The sequence below is a fragment of the Trachypithecus francoisi genome, unplaced genomic scaffold (genome assembly GCF_009764315.1).
Source record: "Trachypithecus francoisi isolate TF-2019V2 unplaced genomic scaffold, Tfra_2.0 Lachesis_group0, whole genome shotgun sequence".
NCBI lineage: Eukaryota > Metazoa > Chordata > Mammalia > Primates > Cercopithecidae > Trachypithecus > Trachypithecus francoisi.
This window is the reverse complement of record NW_022681453.1, coordinates 13,572,211-13,599,627: the sequence shown is the minus strand read 5'-3', so window position 1 is coordinate 13,599,627 and position 27,417 is coordinate 13,572,211. Positions and strand designations below refer to the sequence as shown.

At 46.6% G+C, this 27,417-nt stretch overlaps 2 protein-coding genes across 6 annotated transcripts in view; one reads left to right on the top strand and one right to left on the bottom strand.

The window, feature by feature from the left end:
- Nucleotides 1–27,417, top strand: part of FYCO1 (FYVE and coiled-coil domain autophagy adaptor 1) — an 80,158-nt gene that overhangs the window by 47,879 nt on the left and 4,862 nt on the right. For both annotated transcript variants that reach the window (XM_033204706.1, XM_033204711.1), the window contains exons 15-17: nt 12,922–13,017; nt 18,194–18,404; nt 26,356–26,465. In XM_033204706.1, the coding sequence (XP_033060597.1) occupies nt 12,922–13,017; nt 18,194–18,404; nt 26,356–26,465 (417 nt within the window). The remainder of the gene's footprint in view (nt 1–12,921; nt 13,018–18,193; nt 18,405–26,355; nt 26,466–27,417) is intronic.
- CXCR6 (C-X-C motif chemokine receptor 6) lies at nt 1,345–6,042 on the bottom strand. 4 transcript variants are annotated; one of them, XM_033204744.1, is made up of 3 exons: nt 5,920–6,015; nt 4,141–4,270; nt 1,345–2,999 (listed from the first exon to the last, which is right to left on the bottom strand). In XM_033204744.1, exon 3 carries the CDS (start codon nt 2,976–2,978, stop codon nt 1,947–1,949), a length of 1,032 nt encoding a protein of 343 aa, XP_033060635.1. In that variant the 5' UTR covers nt 2,979–2,999; nt 4,141–4,270; nt 5,920–6,015; the 3' UTR covers nt 1,345–1,946. The 4 variants fall into 4 exon arrangements, with proteins under 4 accessions (XP_033060635.1, XP_033060617.1, XP_033060640.1 ...); XM_033204726.1 differs by lacking the exon at nt 4,141–4,270 and having other exon boundaries at nt 5,920–6,042; XM_033204749.1 differs by lacking the exon at nt 4,141–4,270 and having other exon boundaries at nt 5,863–5,968.

The window sequence follows — 27,417 nt, the reverse complement described above, 5'->3', positions numbered from 1 at the left end:
TACTCAGCTGTACCAGGTGCACATGGTGTGCCACACACCTGGAAGGCACGATATAAACCCTCCCTTGCCTCGCTAACCCACAGGGCTGACATGGAGGGCTTCCATTTTGTGTCACCAGTTCTTGTAAGAAATAATTACTGCTAATTTTTGGACCTTTTCTCCCCAAATGCAAACTGTGCCAAGTGTTTTACATGCAGTGTCTCAGGTATTCACACCAACCCGTAGAGGTGGTGCTGTTATGATCCGTGTTTCACCAAAAAGAAAGGAAACAGGTTCTCAGAGGCTGAATTTCGCCCAAGGTCTTACAAACTGGTGAGTGGCAGGGATTCAGCTCTGGTCTATTCAGCCCCCAAAACCACACTGTTAAGTCAGTTCTGGCCTGCCTCTCTGTGCATTCCAATTAGCTGTTGTCAGTTGGTTCTCCGTATTTGGTGAGTGATTTTGGGATACATAAGCCCAAAAAACATCTTTAAGCCTATTGAACAGACTGCCAGGATTTAATAAACATGCATAAAATCTGACATTTAAAACTATGCCTCATCCTGTGACCACATTCTAGAAGTTAAACAAACGTGCCCCACACTTTAGACAGGAGGTTAGAAACCACAGTGAAAGAGCAGGGTCGTTATCACTGGTATATTCCATTTCCATGATAGAGCACTGCCCTGAAAGTTTACCACTTATTTTCCGTGCTCTGAGCCCCAAAGTAACTTTTTTGTATATTCCAAAAAAGTATATTCCAGGCACATCATATTAAAATAGAATGTACCAAAGCATAAAAGTAGTTTGGAGACTTTAAAAGTTTTATTTCTTAGCTATGAAACTCATATGTTAGTAATATATAGCATATGTGTATATGTGTGTATATACATTTACATATGTTTATATGGCAGACATTGGAAAATTTCATTTTTAAATGAGCAAAGCCACCAAAGAGTCCACTTCAGAAATGCTGCTTAGATTCATTACAGTCTTTTTTTTTTTTTTTTTTTTTTTTTTTTATGAGACGGAGTCTTGCTCTGTTGCCCAGGCTGGAGTGCAGTGGCGCAATCTCAGCTCACTGCAAGCTCCACCTCCTGGGTTCACGCCATTCTCTCTCCTCAGCCTCCCGAGCAGCTGGCATTACAGGCGCCCACCACACGCCCGGCTAGTTTTTGTATTTTTTTTAGTAGAGACGGGGTTTCACCGTGTTAGCCAGGATGGTCTCGATCTCCTGACCCCATGATCCACCCGTCTCAGCCTCCCAAAGTGCTGGGATTACAGGCGTGAGCCACTGCACCCGGCCTCATTACAGTCTTAAATGCTGTTTTGCACATTTTTCAAGCATTCCATGGACCACTGGAATTCTCAGCCTATTATAATTTTATTTTGGCCATTCATAGTCCCTGGTGCTAGTTATTCTGGATTAATCAAAGCAATCTGAACATCTGCCTATACAAAAGTCAAGCCCCAAGGTGAGGCAGAGCCTGATCTCATTTCTGTTAGATGCCTGGTGGTGCCAGCATTTGTTTTCATGGCTGCTCTGATCTCCAGTGTTTGCCCAGTAGTCAGAAGAGCCTTCTGAGCTTGGGCACCCAGCGTGCTACCTACCACCAACAGCTTTGTTGGCTGTGCTCACCTCTTCAACCTTCAGCCCCAGTCCCAATCAAGGAGAACCTGAGATCATAGAAGTCACATGTCATCCCCCTTGATTTCAGCATTCTTGGATATGGAGGAAGGAAAGTCCTTAACAATTTTAGACCCCCTACTTGGGCTTTCGGCATGAGCGTTCAAGAAGAGAACAGTACATGTTCATGCCTGAGAAGAAGCATTCCAAACCAGTCAGAGTGTCTGATAACTTCTCCATGAGAATGCGCAAGCTATAAACAAAGCCTGCCTCACCATATCAAGAGGACACAACCATGCCTTGCAAATTCCAGAGCAGCTTCTCGAAATGCTGGCAAGACCTATAGCTGAAACATGCTGGTGGCCTCCACATTGTGGGAGGCAGAAAAAGTCTTGGAATTGTCCTCAGAAGATTTCCATTGATGTGAGACCCCAAGGTAAGGGAGACAGCCAATGTCCTTCACAAGTTTCCAGAAGTTCTTTCGAAACTTCAGGCTGACAAAGGCATAGAGCATAGGGTTAAGGCAGGCCCTCAGGTATGCGATGGCCTCTGTCACTATGATGGTGTAGTGAAAGCTGGTCATGGCATAGTACTCCCAGTGTGTGCTGCGGATGAGCTTCACAAGGTTGAAGGGCGTCTGGGTCAGCAGGAACACAGCCATCACCAGGAAGATGATCTTTAGAGATCTGTGCTTCTGGAAGCCTCCAGCATGAAGCAGTGTTTTGATTATGACTGAATAGCAGACAATCATGGCAAGCAGTGGCAAGAAGAACCCCAGTGTCATCTGGGTGGCAAGAACCACAGTGGAAATCTCCTCATCATGATAACCACATATGAGCTTGTCCAGATTAAAGACATTGCCATAGATAATTTGGGGCAAGGAAACCAGCAGGGATATCACCCAGATGAGCAAGCAGATGACCTTGCCCCAAGTCATCCTCTTGGCTTGCTGGTTGTAGGCCTTGGTGGCCTTAACCACTACAATGAAACGATCCACTGTGATGCAGGTGAGGATGAGCATGGATGTGTAGAAGTTAATAGTGTAGACGCCCAGTAGGGTCTTGCACATGACCTGGCCAAAGATCCATTCATGGATGCCTGCATAGGCCCAGAAGGGCAGAGTGCAGACAAACACCAGATCAGCCAGGGGTAGGTTCACCAGGAACACGTCCGTCAGGCTCTGCAGCTTATGGTAGAAGATGGATATGACCAGCACCAGGGAATTCCCCACCAGGCCACAGACAAACACCACCAGGTACATGCAGGGCAGAAAGACCTTGCTGAACTGCAGGAAGTCTTGATGCTCCTCCTGGCTGCTGTCATTGAAACTGTTGAAGAACCCATCATCTTCATAGTGATCATACTCTGCCATGGTGTCTGTTCTGATGAACACCTGTGAGTCAGAACCCAGGAATTATATTTAGGGCTGAGGATGGCATTCTCTGTCTTCCTGCTGTCCCATTGACCACATTTAGGGGGCAAATAGTCATCTCCTAAACCCACCCACTAGGCTGTGTAGAAACAGCACAGTCCAGTATATTGAAGATAACCAATTCTGAGGGGAAATTGCTCAGACAGGACAAGGACTCTCCATTAGCCTGAAAATTCTCAGGATCTCACCCATGTGGGAGACAACTCATAACTGACCCCTAAGCACATTCCATAAAATCCTGTGCTCAGTTATTTTGAAAGCAAAAGTCGCTTTGCCGCCAGGTGGGCACAGTGCTCTTTGGAAGAGCAACACTGATAATGGATGGTTGAGCCCGCTGATAATCTGGGTATCAGTGGATGAGCCCACTGATAATCTGAGCTCATCAATGGGACATGCCTGTTTTCATCTCCCCCTGCCTCACCACAGTTGCCCACCCATCCTGAGCCCCATTTCCTAATAAATTGTGAAAGCTAAAGCAAGTGCCCCTACCATGGGGCTCTCCTATCAAGGAGACTCCTGGAGACCACAGGTGTTTGGGGATGGCAAGACTGCTCTGCCTGGGTAGGTAGTCCTTCCTGCCTTTACTTCCCCTCAATTGCATAGATTTTCAAAGGCTACTAATGGGGAAACAAGGGATAGAAAAGCCCACGGCTGCCCAGCACTTTGGCTGAGCTGGCTTCATGGATAAAGCACTGGGTGGTTCTCACTTCCCAACTAAACTTTCCCCTTCATCATCTAACACAGTTTATGGCATTCCACCATCAGAGTCTCATTTCCTGAAGACTTCTGAGCAAGAAGTCTCTTCAAAGGTAGATTTCCCCAAAGCAGAACCTTGCTTTAGGTCCTGTGATTGGCAGGTTAGGACTTAAGGGCCTCATTTAACAAGCAGAAGACCCAATTGAAATGGGGTGCCAGATGGGCTATCTTTCTTACCCAGGGCACCAGCCCTTCAAGATGTCACTTCTCTCTGACCCTTCCCTCTGCCCTGTGACCCTGCCAAAGACCACGGACAGGACAAGGGATCATGCAACCTGTGGTATGGGAGCAGGGGCCGCTATGGCAACATCAGCCCATGAGTGCGAAGCCTGCCGTTGCTACTGACCTGCAGATACTCAACATGCAGCAGCTCATTTCCAGTGACCTGGAGCTATGTCTGGCCAGCACCTCAAGAAGATGTATGAAGAAGAGCAGATGTTTGGACAGAATCTCTGCCAGCAAAGTCAAAATATTGCCTGACCAGAGAAGGGCATATAAACAATGAGGTTACCTTTCCTAATCCACTCAGAAACACTTCTGTCCCTGACGTTGAGTCCTGACTGGGAGCAGTGTCTCCGATGCTGCTGCTTGCCTCTGTCTTCCAGGGGCCAAAGTGCCCTTTCTCTCTAGCAAGGAAGGATGCTGCCTTTAGGCTAAGACTGCTTAATAACTATCCTTACCTTTACACCACAATAGTTAGATCTCTAAGGGTGGTAGGTCAGCCAGTAGACATCCTGCCCCCGACAAGCTCTGTGGGGCACTATATTAAGTAGGTCAGATGATGCATTTGTGTTATTGATTCGCATGGGCAAAAACATATTTTTTTGTCATTTAAAATATGAAACAGGTGACTTTGCTCTTAAGAGTAATGTCCAGCTCCCCATTATTGCTTGACTCGCTCTTGCCTTTTTTTGGTATCCTCCTGTTCCAGCTTTTACTGGTCCCTTATGCTGCCATTACACATTTCATCAAAGGACCTGTTCAAATTCATGTGTAATAATTGGTAAACTTTGATGTATAATAATTGGTAAACAGGTTGGGCCTGGACAGTGCTGTGCAAATAGAATATTAAAAATTACTTCCCCTTCTAGGCGAACTAAAAACATTTATCTTCTGTAATCAAAATCCTATTTTGTTTTCTGAAAATTAAAAAAAAAATCTACAACTTTGGAAATAGTGTAAAAGTCTGATAATGATGAAGCAAATTATAATTCAGACATAGAATATGACTTAAATGTTTAGGAAGTATTTTTACTGATTTTGGAAAATGCAATACTCTTAGTTAAATTGCTAAGAACAGAGTAAACAAAGTAAGTATGCAAAATAAGTATTAGCTATTACTATTACAACAAGTAGATGTCAAAAGGATACAAAATTAATAGTGATTCATAACCTTTTTTGACCATAAACTCCTTTGAGAATCTCCTAAAAACTACAGACCTTTTCTCAGAAATAATGTATACACAAACACACACGCACACGCATGCACAAATACCCCTGCAATTCTGGGAGTCCATGAACCCCTTGAATCCCTCTGCCATGTATTCTGTGGGCCCTCATTTAAGAGTTCATGATAAACTATGTGATTTTTGACTGACCGTACTTTTAGAAACTTGGAAAAAATGATCACATTTTATTAGCAGTTGGCCTCCAGCTGGTGGAATTATGGGTGACTTATTTCTTCCTTTTTTTAAAATAGTTTTCAAAGTTTCTACAGTAGTATATTGATTTATATTGAAAAAATAACATAAACGATAATCTGAGAAAACAGCCTGTCTTATGCAAAAGAAATGAAAACAGATTATCCATTGAGCAAATATAGACAATAACTAGATCCTCCTTATCTCCCTGGGTGGGTCTGACTATGCCATTACTAGCAGTACCATCAGCCTACAAGCACTAACTGTGTGCCTGGAAACATGTTCAGTAGTTTTCATGTTTCTCCAGTTTAACCCACACAGTAGCAAATGGCAGTGATGGAATTTGAACTAAGAGCAGCTGAGCTCCATAGCCTGGCATTGTGCACTGTGCCCTAGGACAGACAGGAATCAGAGAATACCAACAATACCTGGGGTTAGTCCTCCCTGTCTTCTTTTCAGTATAAAGAGTAAGACAAATGACTCACCAGCAGAGGTGCTTTGCCAGTTTGTTCCACAGATGAGCTTGCTCGTGAAGCAAGGTCTGCCTCTACTTCTGTGATGTGGTTCATGTTTCCGCTGAACATTTTTTAAGAGCCTTCAGCTGGTTACTATAAGAGACCCACCCCCTACTCCCATTCTTCAGATCAGAATCCATATGACCTACCCGCCCCTGTGTAGTGCATGGGTCAGAGATGGGTGGGTTACTCTGATACCCCACACCCCCTTCATTCTGCTTTGGGGCTGATTCTTCTGTCAGGGCCTGACAGGGCTTTATTCGTAAACTAAAGGGGAACAATAAGGAGGTTTGGCTCTGGCCATCCACTGAAGATGGTGGCATTTGTACCTTAAAATTACTTCATTCACTAGTCAGACATCTTTTTGGAACAGTTGGGGTCTGGGCCAATGCTAAGTCCATGGCATGGGCTGGGTTCTGTGTGCACATGCAGCTCCAGCATATGTGATAGCTGTTAAGCCCCATAGCAGCCCTGCAGTCGATATTATCCTTCCTTTATAGATGAGAATACTGAGGACCATAGCCAAAATAACAGCCCCCGGTGCACACAGCTAGAAACTGGCAAATCGAAGATACACACTCAGGTGTCTGTCATTACCAGACCAATCAACAGGATGATGATGAGTCTGCCAGTGGGCCTGGTGCAGTGCTTCCTCCTAAGCCCACACCACTCAGGCACCTCAGCAGGCAGTGCCCACCCACCCTGCCTAGCCTGGCTGGAATCATCTGGTTTCCTTGGGCTGCCCTCTCTACTCCTGGAATTCCCCAGCTGTTGACTACTTTGATCTCAGCACAGTGCTAGTTGTCAGTCTCCATGATCTAACATTACTGACCCTTCTGGGAAATAACGCTGGAAGGCAGGAATTAGAGGCATGTCAGCCTGGGTCACATGCCCCAGTGCCTCCTCGTGGAGACGGTACTAGGGAGAGGCAAGTACTCCAATGTCTGCTTTCCCAGAAGCAGCTGCGCTCTTGTGGAGGTGCCTGGCCTCCCTTCTCTGGCTCTGCACTACCATTCAGGTTGCTTCTCTCCAATGCTTTTGCTCTCTCCCACCTCCTAGGCAAACCTCATGTGGCTCTTCCTAAGGGCAAATATCAAGCATTGGGAGCACGGACCAGGAGCAACCTCAGGATCCAGAGACTAACTCTCAGTTCTACTGCAAGCCTGGCCCTATGCTGGATGCTTCTATGTACAGCCATCTAATCCTAGTCACTTACAGATAGGCAAACAGAAGACTAGAGAGATTAACCCACTTGCCCAAGAACACACATCCCCAGCAGTCACCCGGGACTGTCAGGCTGCAAAGCCAGTGCTTCCTGCCCTGCTCTGAGTATGGAGCTATGCCAGGGGGCCCTGATAAAAGATCTGAAGAGCTCTAGTAGGTCTGCAGGCCTTTTTTTGAATGAATTCATTCAGACTGTCCTTTCTACCAAACTGGTGCAAATGAGTGAGGTGTTCCTTATGGGCATGAACCATGAGGCCGCATAGACTACATACCGATGGACAGATGGATGTAGGGAATGGTGGACAGATGGATGTAGGGAATGGTGGACAAATGAATAAAAGAACAGACTGAGCCAAATATGCACCTGTCTTCCTGAAAGAGACCTTTCAAGGCAGGGTGGCAATTTAACCCTGCCTGACATTTAGGAATCTTTCAGCTTTGAGAGCTGAGTTTTACCCAGGGACAAGCCAACCATGCCATTCAAGACAGGTCCACAGGGCAGTGTTAGAATAGCCTGAGCCTTGTCAAGCACCCTTGGCCATGCTCTTCTCAGCAAGCCTTTCTACTCCATGAGGAAAAACAAACCAGCACCTGGGGCCCTCCATGACTGTGTGTACGTGTCAGTATGGGGATATGTGTATTTGAGAAAGCATGGCTTGTTTATCATGGCCATTCTTTAATAGAAACTCCTCTATAGTACAAAAGACTTGCACCTATATTTGAGGGGCTGAGCCACTCGCAGATTTGGGGCTAAAATTTTATTTTAATCACTTTACAAAACGCCTTTTACTATCTGCCAATTTGTAGTGTTAATTGTTTTAAGGGCATTATTTTTATTTGAAACAAAACTTTAAACTTGCTAAGGGTGGGAACCCAATCATATATGTCTTAGATTTCCCCAGAAATACCTAAACATTTTCTAAATAAAATTGAGGGAAGAGTAAAAGGGAAGTGGCAGACATACCTGCTGCAGATTTATCTTGGAAGTCAGACTGTTGGCCTGCTCTCCTTACCTGAAGACCTGGCAGAGCTTTTAAGTTATCAGTTCCAGGATCCAGGGATGAGACATTTACTGCTGTTGGCAAGGCATTGGTGGATGATGGGCTGTGATCCACAGAAAAGTAACCTAACCAGCCAGGCGTGGCAGTGGGCACCTATAGTCCCAGCACTCAGGAGGCTAAGATGAGAGGATCATTTGAAGCCCAGGAGTTTGAGGCCATCCTGGGCAACATAACCAGCAGGCCTGTACCGCTGCAAGCCACCAGGAGGAGCTGAGAGATCAACTGGCAGGAACAGAGCCACTATAGCTGAGAGGAATTGTTCTGGAGGAACAGTTTTTCTATAAGCAGGAGAGCAGGAGAAGGAAACCACGTACAGGGGTTGACTACCTCCAGCGGAAGAAGGTGAGTTGTCGAAGTGTCTTACCAGTAGAGAATGTGTCTGAGTCACGTGGCACCAAAGTATGTTAGCAGCAGCAAATCCATACGGGTCTGCAGTAACTTGAGTCTTGCCTTCTTGGAGGAAAGAATTTGGTCAAGGGGCACAGGTAGGTTTAAGGCAGAGAGAGAGACTGAGGCAAGTTTTAGAGCAGGAGTAAGGTTTATTAAAAAGTTTTAGAGCAGGAACAAATGGAAGTAAAGTATACTTGGAAGAGAGCCAAGCAGGTGACCTGGGAGATCCAAGTGCCCTGTCGGGCCCTTGACTTGAGGTTTTATATATTGGCATGGTTCTGGGGTTTGTGTTTCTTCTCCCCCGACTCTTTCCTTGGAGCAGGCTGTCTGCAGGCATGGTGGCTTGCCACCACTTGGGAAGGGCTGCATGCTCAGTGTGTTTACTGGAGGTGTATGCATGCTCACTTGAGGTATTTTTCCCTTATCAGTCGTTTCTAGAGGAAGGTCATATACCGGTTAAACTCTTCCATTTTGCCTCTTAATGTGCATGCTTGAGCCCACTCGCCCACCTCCTGAGATCTTACCAGGAAGCTGCTGATTACCAGCTTCAGATGTTTTCTATCTATTGGGAGACTCTTTCTCTGGCTCTGGCTGCAACCAGTTATTTTACGGAGACAGCTTAACAGTTGCCTGACCATTACTTGACAGTCACCTGACATTCCTGGGGGAGGGGGGCCCTCTCCTGCCCTGCTCATGCCTGCCTAGCTACCTACTCTAACACTAGGAATTTATAAGCAATGGATTAGCAAAGTAAAATCAAGTTAATACAATAATAATAATTTGATAGCAAAACTAAAATATGCCCCCAGATCGCAGAGTGAATATGATGTGTGTGGTGTGGTTCAGCCCAACCTTCCAAACCTGCACTGTTCAGTGCAGCCTTCTGCTGTGAGAGACCTGTGCTGCACCTGCACTGCCCAACACAGTGGCCACCAGTCCAGGTGATCACTGAGCACTTGAAATGTGGCTAGTGCAACCAGGCAGCCACATTTTTAGTTTAATTTATCTGATGAATTTAAGTTTATATAGCCACATGTGGCTAGTGGCTACTGTATTGAAGAGTGCAGTTCTAAACTGAAGACATCTCCATTTCAGAGGAGACTGTTCACAGATGGAGGCTGACCAGAGGGAGGTACAGGAGCCTGTGTAATCAGGAAAAGCAACACTTCTCACTCTGCGGGGCTTAGCGAGGCTGAGGGGAGATGGCGCCCCCTGGGGAAGATTGGCAGCAAGGCACCTTGGGCCATAGGGATTTTCCAGGCATCCATTCCTCTCTGGGCTAGTTTCTAAAGAAGCAGACCTGTACCGCAGGCAGTCTGCAGGATTAAAGTTGTGCAGTAATTACATAACAAACAGTCCGAGGCCATTTAATTCGTGACAGGGAAGGACTATAGAGTCCCATTTGTAGAGACCAAGCTGGAGGGGCTCCACCATGACTCAGAGAGGTGTGGACTCCAGGACTGCAGTGCCAGGGGCCGCCTGGTTTGTGCTCACCACTTTATTCTGACTCGCTTCTAATGTGGAGCCTTGGGTATGTCCTCCTTTGGGAGCATTTGGGACAGAAGAAAACCTTACTCTGAGGCAAATAATGTAGACATTCACTGGGCATGGGCTGTGTGCACAGCAGGCTGCCCAGGAATGCCAGAACGGCACCCACAAAGGGACAGACAAGTTGACGGACTGGAACGTGTGCTCGAGAGAGATTGATCTCAGCTGACCACTGGCTCCAGACAAAAACTCGGACGGAAAGGGTGGCATGCCATCAGCCAAGCTAGCAGTAGGCTGCCATGACCAGAGCAAGGGGAGGAGGAAGGCCGCGTGGGCAGTGAGTATCTGGTGTCTTCGCTGAGACTGCCTCGATAGCAGGGAACGGCAGCAGCTCTAGTAGGAGATGGGGTGCCCTCTAGTGGTCATGCTTTGGTTGCCGTCCTTTCTCAAGCTCTTAAATCCCTTGACATCCTCTGAGTTGCTTGAACATTTTCTACAGTATCTCACGGTAAGAAATACATTTTGCATGGCTACCTAGTGTGCATATGTGTACACATACGGCCAAAACAAGAGCCTCGAGGCTGGCCGCAGTGACTCATGCCTGTAACCCCAGCACTTTGGAAGGCTGAGGTGGGCCGATCATGTGGTCAGGAGATTGAGACCATCCTGGCCAACATGGTGAAACCCCATCTCTACTAAAAATACAAAAATTAGCTGGGTGTGGTGGGTGCATGCCTGTAATCCCACCTATTTGGGAGGCTGAGGCAGGAGAATCGCTTGAACCGAGGAGTTAGATGTTGCAGTGAGCCAAGATCGTGCCACAGCACTCCAGCCTGGCGACAGAGCAAAACTCCATCTCAAAAACAAACAAACAAACAAAACCCAAGAGCCTCATAAATACTTATCCTCGCAACATGCAATATACTATTGTATTTTCTATTTTATTCTATTTCTTTTAATGTTGGTCATAACCTCCTGATTCACAGCCCACTAAATGGGTCATGACCTACAGTTTGAAAACCTATTGAAAAGAAAGCCCTCTGCCCTAATTGTTACCTTTGAGACTGCATCACCCACCTGTCCCACTCCCACCTCACTCATGCAGGGCATCCACCGGGGCCAGCAAGGGTCTGGGAAACCTGCTCTGTGAATCATTTGCTTATAGGTAATCAGGCGTTGTCTGTCATCACTGTGGTCAGGGAGGAGGGTGATGGAGGAAGAGAAGGAATCATAGATTAGGACATCTTTTATCCTGAATGCAGGAAAATTGGGAGAACCAAGTACAGCTTTCAGAGTCTCTCTCATTCTACTTTATTTCTTTATCTCATTTATGGTATTTGCACCTTGGACAAGGATGAAAGCAAACAAGCAGGCCTGACTGACACTGGCCTGTCTCCTCTGGACTTCTGCTTCCCTGCTGTCAAGTGGGTGGCTGCACGAGCTGGCTCCTTGAGCAGCTTCTTGCACTGATGTTCCCTGTTTCTGTTTGTCCCGGGGTGAGGGGTGGGGGCCTGGAAGCCAGTGACTGGAAAAGCAAAAAGAAGGAGGTGTTAGGCAAGGAGGAAGATAGAGGGTTGGGGCCAGGAAGAAAAATAAATGCCAGAGTGACAAGGCATGCCCCCGGTGGCAGCAGGTGCTGCAGCCTGCGTTCTTTCTGCACCTTCCCTGAGAAGAGCAACAGAGGCCAAGGGCAGGAAGCTGCTGACCAGAGCAAGCCCACCTCTTTCTCAACCAGTGGGCTTGCAAAATGCTACCTCTGAGTCCTTTAAAACTTACAGCCTTTTCAAGCCATCAGAACCCAGAGTCCATCTGGTTCTATTTGCTTCCATTTAGAGAAGGAAAACTAGGGTCTCAGGAGGAAAGAGCTCACCATGAGTCACACAGTCACAGTGCTGAAACTGGAACCACAGTGGACCCCACCACAGTCATACCATGTCCCCTGCCCTTAGGACCACAGAGACCTCAGCTAGAGGGAACCCCACTGCTCAGGGCTGGTGGCATTCAGCTCCTGGAAGAGCACAGATTGTTGCAGCAATTTAAAAAGAAGCCACACTGAGTGGCAGATCTTCCTCACTGACGCCTTCACATGAGGATAAAGCCATTATTTCTTTTCTGGACCTAGGTTTCCTCTTTGGCAGAACGAGGGAGTGGAGCTGGTTGGGCTCTGAGGCACCTGAGATTGTATAAGCCCCTGGCTGAGCTGGACCTGGGGCCCCACAGGGAAAGCACTAGGTTGCAGTCAGGGTATCTAGTTCTGGCTCCAGCTCTGCCTCTGAGGAACTACCTGGGCCTCTGTGTCCCCATCAGTGAAGGCAGGGACTGCAATCTGCCAATATGTTCTAAGAATCCATAATTCAGAAGGTGTTAAAAACCTCCCCTGGGTGCCTGTTCTTGTGCCCCAGGAATAGGCCAGAGGCTTCTCTAGTCGTGCACTGGCACTGAGAAGGCAGGACCCAGTGGTGCTGTTACCTTGGTCCCGTGGCAGTGGCTCTGCTGGCATGGGCTAGGAGAGTGGTTGATTTGTGTTTCTGCTCACCCTTCCTATAGCAGGAGGTCTCTTCCCTACAGCTGCTCCAGGGAAACTGCTGTAGCCCTGTTGTCTTCCCCTTGTGCACCTGCTTGGCCCTTGCCCCTGCAGCCCTCCCTCTACCCACAAAGTCTGCTGGGGTCTCTGTCATGGCCTCTGTGATTAAAGGATCCCCCATGCATCTGGATTTGGCTGCCTGTGACTCCAAGACTGCGGACCCCAGGATGTGAGGCCCTGTGTGTTGATAGCTAAATGACTGTGTTCTCGTTTGTGACATTTCAGGGACACTACATCAACCTCGCTAACGCCTGAGGACACTGAAGACATGCCCGTGGGGCAGGATGCGGAAATCTGCCTGCTGAAGTCTGGAGAACTCATGTAAGTGGCAGCTGCCACCTGGGTCCTCTCCAGGTGTGGCGTTGGGAGGAGTAATGGCCTCTCCAGTGTTGGCGCTGGGGACCACCCCGGGGGCTCTAACTTAATACCAGTGGGGCTTCGTTTATTCTTTTTTTTCAGGTATAGCTTGTATACGTTAAAATTCAAGCAAGTATACAGTGCTTGAATTCTCATGAATGATACAGTGTAATCACTACCACAATTAAGATATAGAACTGTTCCTTCACCCTGGGAAGTTCCCCGTGCCCCTTTATAATATTCCTCGCACACCTCATGTTCTTTTTTCAAAGTAACTTTGTTAATTTTTTTATTGTACGAGCAATACACTTTCATTGTAAAAAATTAGGAAAATAGAGATAAGCAAAACATGTTGGCATATAGCCTTCCAGTCTTTTTTATATACCTATATACATATAATTTTTGACACAAACATATATTCTAAATCTTTTGCAGTATTTTAAAACTTGCTATAGCATGAGTATTTTCCCACATGACCGAGTTCTCCAGTGTTGTTGTATCCAGTGGCTGCATAACTGTCATTGAATAGATTCAGTCACTCATTCACAGATATTTATTATCACAATGTGCCAGGTACTATTTTAGGTGCTTAGAGCATGTCAGTAAACAAAACCAACAAAGGCTCACCCCTCGCCCTCATCAAGCTTACATTCCAGCAGGGGTTGACAGATGACAAGCTGTCAACATAATTAAATAAGTCAATATTGTATAAATGTTACAAGGTGGTGCTTGCTGTGGAAAAAGATAAAGTAGGATAACAGGGAAGGGGAATTTGCCATTTTAAATAGAGTGACAGTAAGAAGATAAGATTTGAAGGAGGTGAAGGAGTTGCCAGGCTTCTATCTATGGGTATAGCATTTCAGGCAGAGGGAACAGGCCTCACAAAGGCCCTGCGACGGGATGGTGCCTGGCATGTTGAGGGGCCGAGAAAAGGGCCAGCGTGCCTGCAGCAGAGAGAACCAGGAGGTGGAGTCAGAGTGGAAATGAGGGTCCCAGCACATAGGGTCTTGTTGGCTATTGTAAGGACTTTGACTTTGAATCTGAAGGAAATGGGACCCCCAAAATGAGGTGTGTAGCATTAAGAATGACTTAATCTAATTTACATTTGAAAAAGAATTGTTCTGGTTGCCATGTGGAGAATAGATGATGGAGGACAAGAGCAAAAGTGGGGAGACCAGTTGAAAGGGTATTAGAGGAATGCTTGTTCCTTGGACCAAGTATTGGCAGAGAGGGCAGAGCCAGGGCAAATTCTGGACCTATTTTGAAGGTGGTGAAGATAGAATTTCCTGAAGGGTCAGATGTGGTCGTGAGAGAATAATCTATTCCACCAGTCCTCAGGTGACCTTGGACCACACTTGGACAAACACTATATTGAATTATGGGGCAGACCAAGCAGGAAGAATTAAATAGCTAGCCCACTCACAAGCTGTTGATGCTAGGGGAGTATGAAGTGTCAGGGCCACCCTTTCTGGAGAGCAACTTGGCTGCAGGATGTACCAAAAGCTCAAGAATTGCATTTTCTTTTTGATGCAATGGGCCTATGTCTGGGAATTTATCCTGAGGAAATAATGACTGGATGTGCAAAGATAAAGCTCCCAAAATGTCCCTTGCATGCTACTCACAGCAGTGACAATTAGAAATAGTAAAAGAGAACTTGAGTGGTCATGAATGGCTGTTGAATTTTGCCAGATCTTTTTTCTACATCAGTTGATAAGATCATAGACTTTTTCTTCCTTAGCCTGTTGATATGATGGATTGCATTGACTGACTTTCATATATCAAACCAACCTTGCATACCTGGGATAGATCCCACTGGCTGCAGTATATAATTCTTTTTCACACCCTGCTGGATTTCACAAAATATCTAAAGGATGTTTTGCCAGATATAGAATTGACAGTTTTTTTCTTTCAGCATTTGAAATAAGTGTGCTGCTACTTCCCTCTGGCCTCCATGGTTTTAGATGAGAAATCCCCTAGCATTCAAATTGGTATTCTCCCGTAGATAATAAGTTATTTCTCTTTGCCTGCCTTCAAGTTTTTTCTTTGTCTTTTGTTCTTAGAAGTTGAACTATGATGGGTCTTGGCATGAATTTCTTTGGGTTTTTCCTATTTGGGGTACACTCAGCTCTTGAATCTCTAGGCTTATATCTGTCACCATATTTGGGAAGTTTATAGCCATCATTTCTTTGAACAGTTTTTCAGATGTACTCTATTTTCCCACTCCATTTGGGACTCCAGTAATACAAATGTGAGATCTTTCGTCCTTGTCTTGTAGGTCCCTGAGGCTCTGTTCTTTTTCCTTGCACCCCGCCCCCCAATTCTCTTTTCCCTGTGTTGTTCAGATTGAGGAATTTCTGTTTTTCTCTCTTCAAGTACAACTGTCATCTTTATTCAGCTATTGAGTGTCCAGTGACTTTTTTTTATTTTGGTTATTGTAATTATTTAGGTCTAAAATTTCCATTTGGTTCTTTTTTATGTCTTCTGTTTCTTTGGTGTGAGTTTTCCACTTTTTTATTGTTTCAAGAACATTTAAAATTGTTATTGAAGCATTTTTTTTTTTGATGACTGCTTTAAAAGCCTTGACAGATAACTCCAGCATCTGATTGATGTCAGTGTCAGCTTCTGTTGATTGTCTTTCCTCATGCACACTGTGATTTTCCAGGCTCTTAGGATAACGAGTGGTTTTCTAGTATATGTAGGTGGGGGGCTCAGAGACGCTAAGCTGTTGTGATTTTCCTCATATTCTGGGGTCCTTAATCAGTCCGCCTTCCTTCTCCTGCCCTTCACTTTTACTACAACTGCTGAATCATTTTCAGGTTTTTTAGTGGCGTTTAATGGGAAAGAACAAGGAAATGTTTGAAATCATTTATAATAAAACTTGTAAAAAGTCTACCCTCAAGTAAAGGGATGAGGAAAGTTATGAGATTTAGAAGTAATTAGAACACACAGATCCAAGGCATATCCTTGAGGAGAATAGGATAGTACTGAGATAGGTCGGCTGGACGTGGGAATAAAATGCGAGGAGAATGACAACACCTTGAAAGTTATTTTTTTCTGCCTCTTTCAAAGAGAGCAACAGCAAGCTAAGGATTAGCAACCACATCGTGAGAGCATCTGAAAACATGTTAAAGGTTGGGATTATCTCAGAACACTACAAATGTGTTAGTACCCTTTGACTCATGTCAACTGGAATTTCTGAGGTCATTCAGTGGAATTCACATTTGTAACATGAGCCTTATAGACAATAGGCATCTTAAGATTATATTATGTTTGAGCAAACCCTTGATTGTTTTTGTTAAGATCTCCTTTGGAGAGGCTGAATATTGTCCTTGTCACTGAATAGATGATGTCTAGAATAGATGATTGAGGCACAATCCAAATAGCTGGGTGCTAGGGGAGAATTCTGGAGCATAAAATTATAAAATGCTCCAGCATTAATGGGGCATTATGTCAGGGTAAGTGACTTTTTACGTGGTAATATGGTAACATTTCCACATTACGAGAAAGATGTCTGTTCCAGAATGGACCCCCACACCTGCCCTCAGATTCTTGAAAATTGTAAATATTGGTTGAGGGGTCTTAATTAGAAATAAAATTTAACACATGGAGAAGTATTGCATTGAATTGAATTCTCACAAAGGTGAGTACTGGAGCTGTTCTTTGAAGCATGCTGGTTTTTTCATCATTTCTTACCCTTCTCATTAGCGTTGGGGAGTCTGTCCATTCATCTCCACAGGTTTGGAGGCAAATGAGCCCTCAGCACCACCACTTGCTGTGCAGTATTGGGCAAGTTACCTAACCTCTTTGAACTTAGTTCCCTCCCCTGTGTTAAAGGGGATAGTAATACATTTTCTCCACAAAAGGCAGTTTCGTATGGTAGGAAGATGATGGCTTTGCCTCAGACCTGTGTGAGCCTGGATCGAATTTCTTAATCTTTTAGAATCTTAGTTTCCTCTTTTGCAGAATGGCAACAGTTATGCCTTCCTCGTGGAGCTACTGCAGTAACATGCAAAATTGCTGAGCACAGGGCATGGCCTATGATGGCTGCCACCTTCCCATTTCACAGTTGAGAAACTGAGACTCAAAATGAGTGAGTGATTCACCCAAGGCCACACTGCTCCTAAGTTGCAGCTCTGCACTGGAGGTCCTGCCTCCATGACCGTGAGCTAACCTAACTGCCTCCAGAGTTGCACAGTGTAGGAGGGGTGCCACTCGGCCTGGAAGGGTCCCCGAGGGCCTGGAAGGGTCCCCGAGGAGCAAGCTCCCCAGGTTCATCTTGTAATCTAGTCCTTGCAGCAGTCCTGAGGCAGGCATGGTTGTCCCTGTTTGGCAGATGAGGAAACTGAGGTTTATGAGAGGGTAAGCCCTGCAGCTGGGATGCAGTGAGGCAGGTCCCTTGGCCCTAACCTCACATTCTTCACATAATACTCTGGGTCCAGCACAGAACCCCAAAAACAGAGGAACTCACTGTCAATGAACCCTGTAAACTTCTTGAAGAAGCTTTTATCTACCCAGGGAGAGTAAGAACAAGCTTTTCTCCCCAAAACCATTGTATTACTTGCATCACTCCTACATTATAAAGAGTATGGGATATTGGCATTTGAGGAAAGGCCAGGGTTTCCGTGTGGAATCTTACAATGGATGACAGATGCGGCTGAGAAGATGGACTGTATTGAAAGGCTGGGAGGCTTGTGCTAATTAGGTGAAAGGGTGAGGCAGGGAATTGGAAGGAGAAATGGCAAAGAGAAAACAGACGGCTGAGCAGCAGGGCACCTTCAGGAGAGCAGCAGAAAGCTGCGCCTCGGCACTCACTTCCTATCCACGAGGGCTGTGGAGCAGGTCAGGCCATCCTCAGTTCCTTAGTTCCCATGGGCTTTCAGCTCCACACAGGCAAATATGTCATCTGTATTTTTTACTCCTGTGTCCTCCATGCCTAGAACTATGCCAGGCATGTAGTAAGCGCTCAGGAAACATTTGTTGGAGTGAACTGCCCATCCCGTAATTAAGCATGTTGGCCAGGGTTACCCAGGGCTTATCCTCTCAAGAAGTCTCCAGCCCCCTCTGAGCCACAGATGACCTGGCCAGTGGACACAAACACCTTGCCCAGTCAGTCAGATCCCGCTCTGTATTTTTATTTTAGGATCAAAGTACCCCTCACAGTGGATGAGATTGCCAGCTTCGGGGAGGGTAGCAGGGAGCTGTTTGTGAGGTCCAGCACCTACAGCCTGATCCCCATCACTGTGGCCGAAGCAGGCCTCACCATCAGCTGGGTCTTCTCCTCTGACCCCAAGAGCATCTCCTTCAGCGTGGTCTTCCAGGAGGCCGAGGACACACCGCTGGATCAGTGTAAGGTAAGGCTGGGCTCCCTGCCTGTGGGCTCCTTACACACACATCTGGGTACTTGGGCAGGCCTTTCCCAAAGCAGGGCAGTGGCCATCCCACCCTCTGCTGGGCAGGCCTCAGCTGGAATGTTCTGGGCCGTGTCATGCAGAGAAGGCAGAGCACCTGGGCCTTGTCCAGTTGGGGAGGGAAAGACCCAGAGGTTCTGGAAAGCTGTTTTCAAATGTCTGAAGGTCACACCGTGTCAAACAGGTACGGTCTGCCCTTGGGATAGATGGGTAGGTGAAAGAGGAATACAGACATATGACTCAATTTAAGGATCATTTTCTAATAGAGCTATGCAAAGCAGGAATGGGTCACCTTGGGAGGTGGTGACCTCTCTTCCTCTAGTTTTTAGCTTAGGGTGCATCCCACCTGGAAGGGTGTCAGTAGAGACAACACCAATGTCACTTGGGTGGTCAAGCTTGAAATCTTGGTGGCGGGTACCAGTTTATAAATTCGTAAGACATTCTAGGCATGGAATGTTGACAGTGCCTGGACTGTAGTTCTCAATCTTGGCTGCAAATTAGAATCTCTAGGTGTGGGATCCAGACATCTCCAAGTGATTCCAATGAGCAGCCACTGGTGTAGATTGAGAACCACTGGTATAGATCAGGGAGTTGAAGCCAGAGTGGAAAGGATGGGGTGGAATCCAGACCACAGGGACAGAGGTTGGGCAGGGCTCCATGGGTGGCTGATTCAGTACGGGGCAAGGAGGAGGGAGACCCATGCCTGAGGTCTGAGTTTGATGCCTGCATCTCTGCAGAGAAAGGGTGTAGAGGGATGTGGGAGGGAGAGATGGTTTGGATGGAAACACAAGTTCCATTTGAATCATTCTGAGTGGAAGAAATGATAAAAGCAGTTGGCCCTGCTGGACTGGAGCTGAAAGTGGATCCTAGCCTGGGAATACGACTGCAGAAATCTCCGTTTTGCAAGAATTGCAAGGATCAAGATAGGGAAAAGCAAGCTAAAGTCATGTGAAACAAGAATTCTGTGAAGTCTTCGCAGAAACATCTATTAGTCCCTTGTGTTTGGTCTACTGGGTGCCCTCGAGGGGCTTGAGGCTGAGGGATAAGGAAGGCCCAGAGCAGGAGAGCCCAGCTAGGAGGGCCACACAGCAGTTCCTGCTCTGATGCTGGCATCCCATAGAGGAACGTGTACCCGTTTGGGTTTGCTCTCCTGCCATTCTGCCCTGTTGGAATGTGCTCGTTGCAGGGATCGCTTTTGTCATTTCTCTGCTTTTCATACTCACTCTCAAAATGTAACTCTGCTCCCTTGGGTTGGCCTTGTTTATTGGAGTCTCATATTCTGTCTTATTTAAAACCGCTCTGCCCATCTTACTCTTTTGGGGCTTGTACCCAGCTCCTCATACCTACCTCTGGAGCCCTTCCTTCTTGAGCAGTTCTGAGCCTCCGCCCAGGAGGTCCTGGCACAGCCAACATGCCTGTCAGCTCCACACTAACAAACGGCAGCACTGCCAAGAGCTGCCCTTGCCACTCACCATCACATTCCCCAGACCTACCAGGGCCCCTTCTGAATCCACCCAGATCAGACACCGTGAGTGTTTGTGGCAAGGAGGGAAGGGACGAAATCAGGGATCCAGGCCTTTGCTGTTTTGCCTGTCCACACATGACTGGGCTGTAGGCTTCTCCCCTTGCTCAGTCCCTACCCACTGAGTCCTCAGGAGCCTGGGGTTCCTGTGTGGCTCTACCAGGAATCAGGAACTTGGGGACCTACTGAGCCTTCCGCATCTCTAACTTCCAGGGGGTCCCATTGCCTTTCCCCACAGTGACACCAGGGGGCAGAAGGGGCCCATGTACAGGATGCTCAGGTGCTTCTCTGCCTTCACAGGCCACTGTCACCAGCCACAGATCGGGGTGGCTGTTATCTCTGCCTGAGGTCCCCCAAAGAGACCGTGGCCAAAGTAGCCTGTTTCCACACATATGCCCTCAATATCTATCCCGGGGACTCCCTGGGTGCTCTCCTGACCAGCCTGGGCCTTAGAGGAAATGACAGGTACAGTGCAAATTGAAGCACTCAGACCTCATGATTACGGAGGTATAGACACAAGGACTATGCTGTGTATTTGCAACCATTTATTGAGTGTCTGCTGTATACTGGACTCTGTAGGGCCCGCAGGGGATACAGAGAGATGAAGGAAGCTCACTGTGTAGTCAGAGAGAGACTCTAATCAATAGACCCTTGTGATTCCAGGTGGCGTCATGACAGGGGTGGGCGGGCACTGTGGGTACCCCTGCGAAGGGTGCCTAGCCCAGCCTGGGGAACAGAGATGAGGAAAGGAGACCCCTGGGTGATGGTGAAGGCCACAGTGGAGGAAACCAGAGCAGCACTGTGAGGTGAGGTGAGGGGCCTGTGCGCTTGAGGAGAAGCATCCAGTAGATGGAAAAGCACAGCAGAAGGCCAGCTCCGTCTCTAGGGGTGCCTGTCAGATACTCCCCACCCTGTGCCACCCTCTCTCCAGACCCACTTCTTCCATTATAGTCATGGACTCAACACTGAGATTAGAGATTGTGAATCTAGGCAAGGCACTTGGTGAAAGAAATTATGAACCAGGTCACCAGTGTACACACCGCTGGCCTGAGGCCCAGGGACAAAGCAGAGAATTGGATCCAGACCCTGTCCTCTCTCTGGGCAGAAGATCTGTCTTTGGCCGAGAAGCTCGATGGCCTGCTGAGGTGGGCTTCAGAGGGAGTCAGAGGAGGAATCAGCTGACAGCAAGGACACTTGACTTTGTTTTTTAGCTTTATTGAGATATAACTCACCGACTTGAAATGTGCAGTTTAATGGTTTTTAGTATATTCACAGAGTTGTTCCACCATTACCACAGTCTAATTTTAGATTATTTTCATCACTCCAAAAAAGTGATGAATGTGCCCATTAGCAGTCACTCCCCAACCTCTGCCCCCAGCAACCACGGATCTATTTTGTGAATCTGCTGATTCTAGATGTTTCATGTGAATGGAATGAATGAAAAACAGCTGGAATGAATGAAAAGGCTACAGAATAAGATGTTTTAAAGAAATGAAGAGTATCATTTTCACGAACACACATTAATCTGTGTTAAACATGTCCTCTTCAGGGGACCTGCCTTGAGGAGCTCTTGATGTTGCTTGTAATCAAGGTAGTGGGTGCGAGGGTATGCAGGGTGAGCACACCAAGGTCCCCATGCACACAGCAAGCCTTCCCCTCTAGCAGCTCCTTCCCATACACCCTTGCTGCTGTGTTTGAGACCAGGCCAGAGTTGTTAGGTTGTGAATCACAGAAACAGAACCAACCTCTCACCCTCCCGGGATCCTTAGTCCCTGGTGGAACTAGAATGTGATAGAATGTTAATGGAAGTAAATGAGATGTTGTGTGCAGAAGAGGCAGCACGGAGCCTATGTATAGCAGGCCCTCCATGTACACTCTTTGTACACCTTTGTCCCCTCTAGGCTTGTCAGGGGCCCATCCTACTCCCTCACCACCCGCAGCTGCCAGCCTGAGCAAGCACACTGTTGTGTTCGGAACACAGCGCTCATTATCCCTCCGTGCCTTTTTGATTCCCCTTTTGATTTCTCTTTGATCCACATGTTTGAGTTTGTTTTTTAGTTTTCAGATATTTTGAGATTTTCCAGAGATCTGCTCTTGATTTCTAATTTAATTTCATTGTAGACCTAGAACATACTTTGTATAACTTGAACCCTTTGAAGTTTGAGAGGTGTTTTCTTAATGGCCTAGAACAAAGGTGTCCAATCATTTGGCTTCCCTGGGCCACATTGGAAGAAGAATTGTCTTGGGCCACACATAACATATGCTAACACTAACAATAGCTGATGAGCTAAAAAAACAAACAACAAAAACTCATAATGTTTTAAGAAAGTTTACAAATTTGTGTTGGGCTGCATTCAGAGCCTTCCTGGGCCGCAGGTTGGACAAGCTTGGCCTAGAATGTGACCTACCTAGGTGAACGTTCCAAGTGCACTTGAAAAGGATGTACCTTCTGCTATTGTGGGGTAGAATTTTTTTGTTTGTTTGTTTTTTTTTTGAGACAGTTTCACTCTTGTTGCCCAGGCTGGAGTACAATGGCGCGATCTTGGCTCACTGCAACTTCTGCCTCCCAGGTTCAAGCGATTCTCCTGCCTCAGCCTCCCAAGTAGCTGGGATTGCAGGCAAGCGCCACCATGCCCAGCTAATTTTGTATTTTTATTAGAGATGGAGTTTCGCTATGTTGGCCAGGTTGGTTTTGAACTCCTGACCTCAGGTGATCCACCCACCTCGGCCTCCCAAAGTGTTGGGATTATAGGCGTGAGCCACCGTGCCCAGCCGCAATGTTCTATTATAGATGCCAATTAGGTCAAGTTAGCTGATGGTGTTGTTCGTCTTCTGTTTCTTCATTGAGTTCCTGTCTACTTATTCTATCAATTATTAAGAGACATTGAAATCTCCAACTATAATTGTGAATTTGTCCATCTCTCCTTGCAGTTCTACCACTTTTTGCATCATGTATTTTGAAGCTCTGTCATTAGGGGCATAAACGTTTAGGATTATTGTCATTTTAATGAACTGACATATTTATCATTATGAAATTATCCCTGGTAATATTCTTTGATATAAAATCTATGTTATGTGATATTAATACAGTCAAGCCAGCATTCTTTTGGCTAGCATGCTAGCCTGGTAATCTTGTTTACATCCATTTACTTTTAACCTATTTGTATCTTTATATTTAAATAGCATTTCTTGTAGGCATGATAGGGTTGGGCAGAGTCTGGTAATCTCTGCCTTTTCATTGGAATGTTTAGGCTATTTTCACTAACTGTGATTGCTGTTAAGGTTAGGTTTGAGTCTGCCATCTTGGTATTCATTTTCTCTTACCCCATCTCTTTTTTGTCTCTCTTCCTCAGTTTGTGAGGGCAGTTATTGGGCTCACCCTGTTCCTGTCTCTCAGGGATCACTATCCTGCATTGCCTGATAACCAGTGTCTTGAAAACTGTCCTTTTCATATGTTTTCTATTTTTTGTTTTGTTGTTGTTTTTGTTGTTTTTGTTGTTGTTGTTGTGTCCTGGGAGGGTAAATCTTAGATATTCTCCCATGCCTTTAAATATGTTGTCTCCACTGCCAGAAACAGCCAGACCCCTTCTCACTAGCTAACTTGTCCTAACTCAGCATCACCTTTTCCAGGAAGTCTCCCCTGGCATTCAGCCTCCTGCCTCCCACCCACAGGCTAGAATGGCACCCCTTGCTAGTTCTCCCCTCATGGTACTCTCACCCCAGTGTAACTGAATGTTTTCTTCTTTGTGATCGCCATTAAACCACAAGATTCCTGAGGTCAGAGCCCTTTGTGGGAATTCACTTCATTTTGGGAATTCTGTAGAGTTTGGGAGCATGTAGAGTTTTGAGAAATATGCAGCTGTGTTCAAGATTAAGTTGAGAAAGTAATCGCATCCTTATATTAACAACTATTTTGGATTCAGTCATTTTGTACAAGTTAAAAATGTTTAATAGGAAAAAATAAAAACTGAATGTAATGAAAATTGTATTTCTGAAAAAGAAGCTACATTTTATTTTGTAAAGAATAAAAATGGTCACTTCTGGGGAAGTTTATCTCATTAGGAACTCAAAGTTGCTAAGATGCTGCTTCCGTCGTCTGTAGACCTTCTGGTCCATATAACCATTTATGTGTAGTCAGTCTTAAATGGAAGTCTTAGGGACACTTTATAAGACAAGACCCTCTAGGTGCTAGTCACTTCTTTAAAAAAAAAGAAAAGAAAAAATTAAGGGCTGGGTGCAGTGGATCATGCTTGTAATCCCAGCACTTTGGGAGGCCAAAGCGGGCGAATCACGAGGTCAGGAGTTCGAGACCAGCCTGGCCAACATGGTGAAACACTGTCTCTACTAAAAATACAAAAATCAGCTGGGTGTGTTGGTGTACACCTGTAATCCTAGCTACCCAGGAGTCTGAGGCAGGAGAATCGCTTGAACCCAGGAGGCACAGGTTGCAGTGAGCGGAGATCGCGCCACTGCACTCCAGCCTGGACGACAGAGCGAGACTCCATCTCAAAAAAAAAAAAAAGAAATTTTAAATGTTGGTGGCTCTGGCCAGGCATGGTGGCTCACACCTGTAATCCCAGCACTTTGGGAGTCTGAGGCGGGCGGATCACCTGAGGTCAGGAGTTCAATACCAACCTGGCCAACATGGTGAAACTCCGTCTCTACTACAAATAGAAAAATTAGCCAGGCATGGTCGTGGGCGCCTGTAGTCCCTACTACTCGGGAGGCTGAGGCAGGAGAATTGCTTGAACCTCGGAGGCAGAGATTGCAGTGAGCCAAGATCATGCCACTGTACTCCAGCCTAGGCAACAGAGTAAGACTCCATCTCAGAAAAAAAAAAAGGAAAAAAAAAATGTTGGCTGGCTCTGCCTTATCTCCTGGTATATTTTCAGTTTTAAAATGAGGCCTGTGAATGATGGTTTCCAGCTGCATCCATGTCCCTACAAAGGATGCAAACTCATCCTTTTTTATGGCTGCGTAGTATTCCATGGTGTATATGTGCCACGTTTTCTTAATCCAGTCTGTCACAGATGGACATTTGGGTTGATTCCAAGTCTTTGCTATTGTGAATAGTGCCGCAATAAACATACGTGTGCATGTGTCTTTATAGCAGCATGATTTATAATCCTTTGGGTATATACCCAGTAGTGGGATGGCTGGGTCATATGGTACATCTAGTTCTAGATCCTTGAGGAATCGCCATACTGTTTTCCATAATGGTTGAACTAGCAGCTGGAAACCATCATTCTCAGCAAACTATCACAAGAACAGAAAACCAAACACCGCATGTTCTCACTCATAGGTGGGAAATGAACAATGAGATCACTTGGACTTGGGAAGGGGAACATCACACACTGGGGCCTATCATGGGGAGGGGGGAGGGAGGAGGGATTGCACTGGGAGTTATACCTGATATAAATGATGAATTGATGGGTACTGACGAGTTGATGGGTGCAGCACACCAACATGGCACAAGTATACATATGTAACAAACCTGCACGTTATGCACATGTACCCTAGAACTTAAAGTATAATAAAAAATAAATAAATTAAATAAGTAAATAAAATTAAAAAAAAAAATGAGGCCTGTGTCTTAGCTGGTAAGTAGTTTGAAGAGCCTACCCTGGTGGGGAAGAAGTGAGCCATTCAAAGACCTCCCCCTGAGCCCTGGCCCTGTCCAGCACACACCCTTTGCACAGATGTTGTCTCTGACAGTGAGGCCCTTCAAAGATCGTCTGAAAAAAATCAGTATCACTGTCTCCTGGGACTTATTTCTCATTCTCAGGGAAGGTAGAAAGTGAATAGGAGGCTGAGGCACAGATGCGGGAGGATGAAAGAGTCCTGGGGCACAGGGACCAGCCAAAGCACAGCCAGGAGACAGGCCTAGGTGGAGCCAGGGACGTTGAGCCTGGAGGAGAGTGGGCCCAGCAGCTTTGTGCCTGGAAGGTTGTTATCTGGAAGGAGGTCTCAGCCTGTCCTGTGAGACCCAAGGGCAGCACCAGAACCAACGGGAGACAGCTGGACAGGTGGATCCCACCTAGACTAAGCTTCTTATCCTGAGGCCAGAAAAGGGTTTCTCCTTTAGCCCATGGAGTGTTCTAGCATCTTCTGTGTTCAAGGCTAGGGGATAACTCCTTAAGGGCGCCAACCAGGTCATGATTCTGGAAGAAACTCATAGCCACTAGTCATCAACAGCCTCAGGGTGTGGGATGGCACTGTGCCACTACTGGGGCTGGTCCAAGCTCTAGTCCTGCTCAGCTGTGACCTCGGGCAACACACAGCCTCCTCCCCGAAAATAAAGGGTCTTCCCTGAGGATTCCGAGGGCCCTCTCGGCCTCTGTGATGTTTTTGCCTATCTGCTTTCCCTCCCAGGTCCTCATTCCCACGACCCGATGCAACTCCCACAAGGAGAACATCCAGGGCCAGCTCAAGGTTCGCATGCCTGGCATCTACATGCTTATCTTCGACAATACCTTCTCAAGGTAGGGCCACTTCAGGCACCAGCTCCACATCTCCAGGCCTCTCTTCCACCTCATCTCAAGAGCAGAGGTGGACACTCGAAACAAATTATTTGTCAGTAACTTATTATTAATCGTTCTTGATTGTTGACCACTCTCCCATGGTGTTCCAGTGTTTGTTAGAGATTTTGTGGCACACAGGCTCATGCTTGCAGAATCTCTCCATGTCACTGCTGAGGGGTAGAGGAGTGACACTCTTAAGTCACACAGCCAGTAGTGGAGCCAGATCTGAAACAGGCGGTCTGGCCATTCTGAACTCTTAATAACCAAGGTGCCCTTTCCCTCTCTCTGATGTTGATTCCCACTGCCCTGCCACTGCCCTGCCCAAAGAAGGGGCTCAGGAAATACAATGGAAGGACTGAATGAATGAATGAATGAACAAGAAAGGGAGGAATAAAAGAAGGAAGGGCAGAGCTTGAGATAAGCAGGCCCAAGATGACACCGCGAAGCCCCTGGCCGTGTGGCGGGAGTGGCAGGTGCCATCTCTGGGAAGCACTCTGAGAACCAGCTAAGGTTCACAAGTGTATAGTTTAGAAGATAGGAGAGAAGCTGGACAGGAGAATGGGAATAGGGAGATGAGGTCAGAGGGACAGCAGGAGGGGAGCGGAGAGAGGACCAGCATTGACGGAGCAGCCAATCATGTGGACAAGGGTGGTTAGGACGGCTGGGCTCCTGCCCCTGTTTATGGCTTCTGCTTCAGCACAGACCCCTTAACTGGAACTGGCTCTTTAGAGAGAACTGCCCAATCTGTTTCTGGCCACATCCTCTCTGAGCAAGGTCCTGGGCCACTGGTCACATCCCCAGCATGAGTACTTGGCTCTTAGCAGAATAACTAGACAGGACACTAGGGAAAAGCTATGTCATCCCCTCACCACCTCCAGGCCTTGAACTGCCAGGGCTTGTGGCCAAGAGTGCC

Bases quoted from the DNA above. Each gene is read 5' to 3' on its own strand.
- CXCR6 (XM_033204726.1), bottom strand. From the start codon at position 6,018: ATGTTCAGCGGAAACATGAACCACATCACAGAAGTAGAGGCAGACCTT. The intron at 3,000-5,919 runs GTGAGTCATTTG...TCTGACTCACAG, and splicing joins CTGGCAAAGCACCTCTGCTG to GTGTTCATCAGAACAGACAC.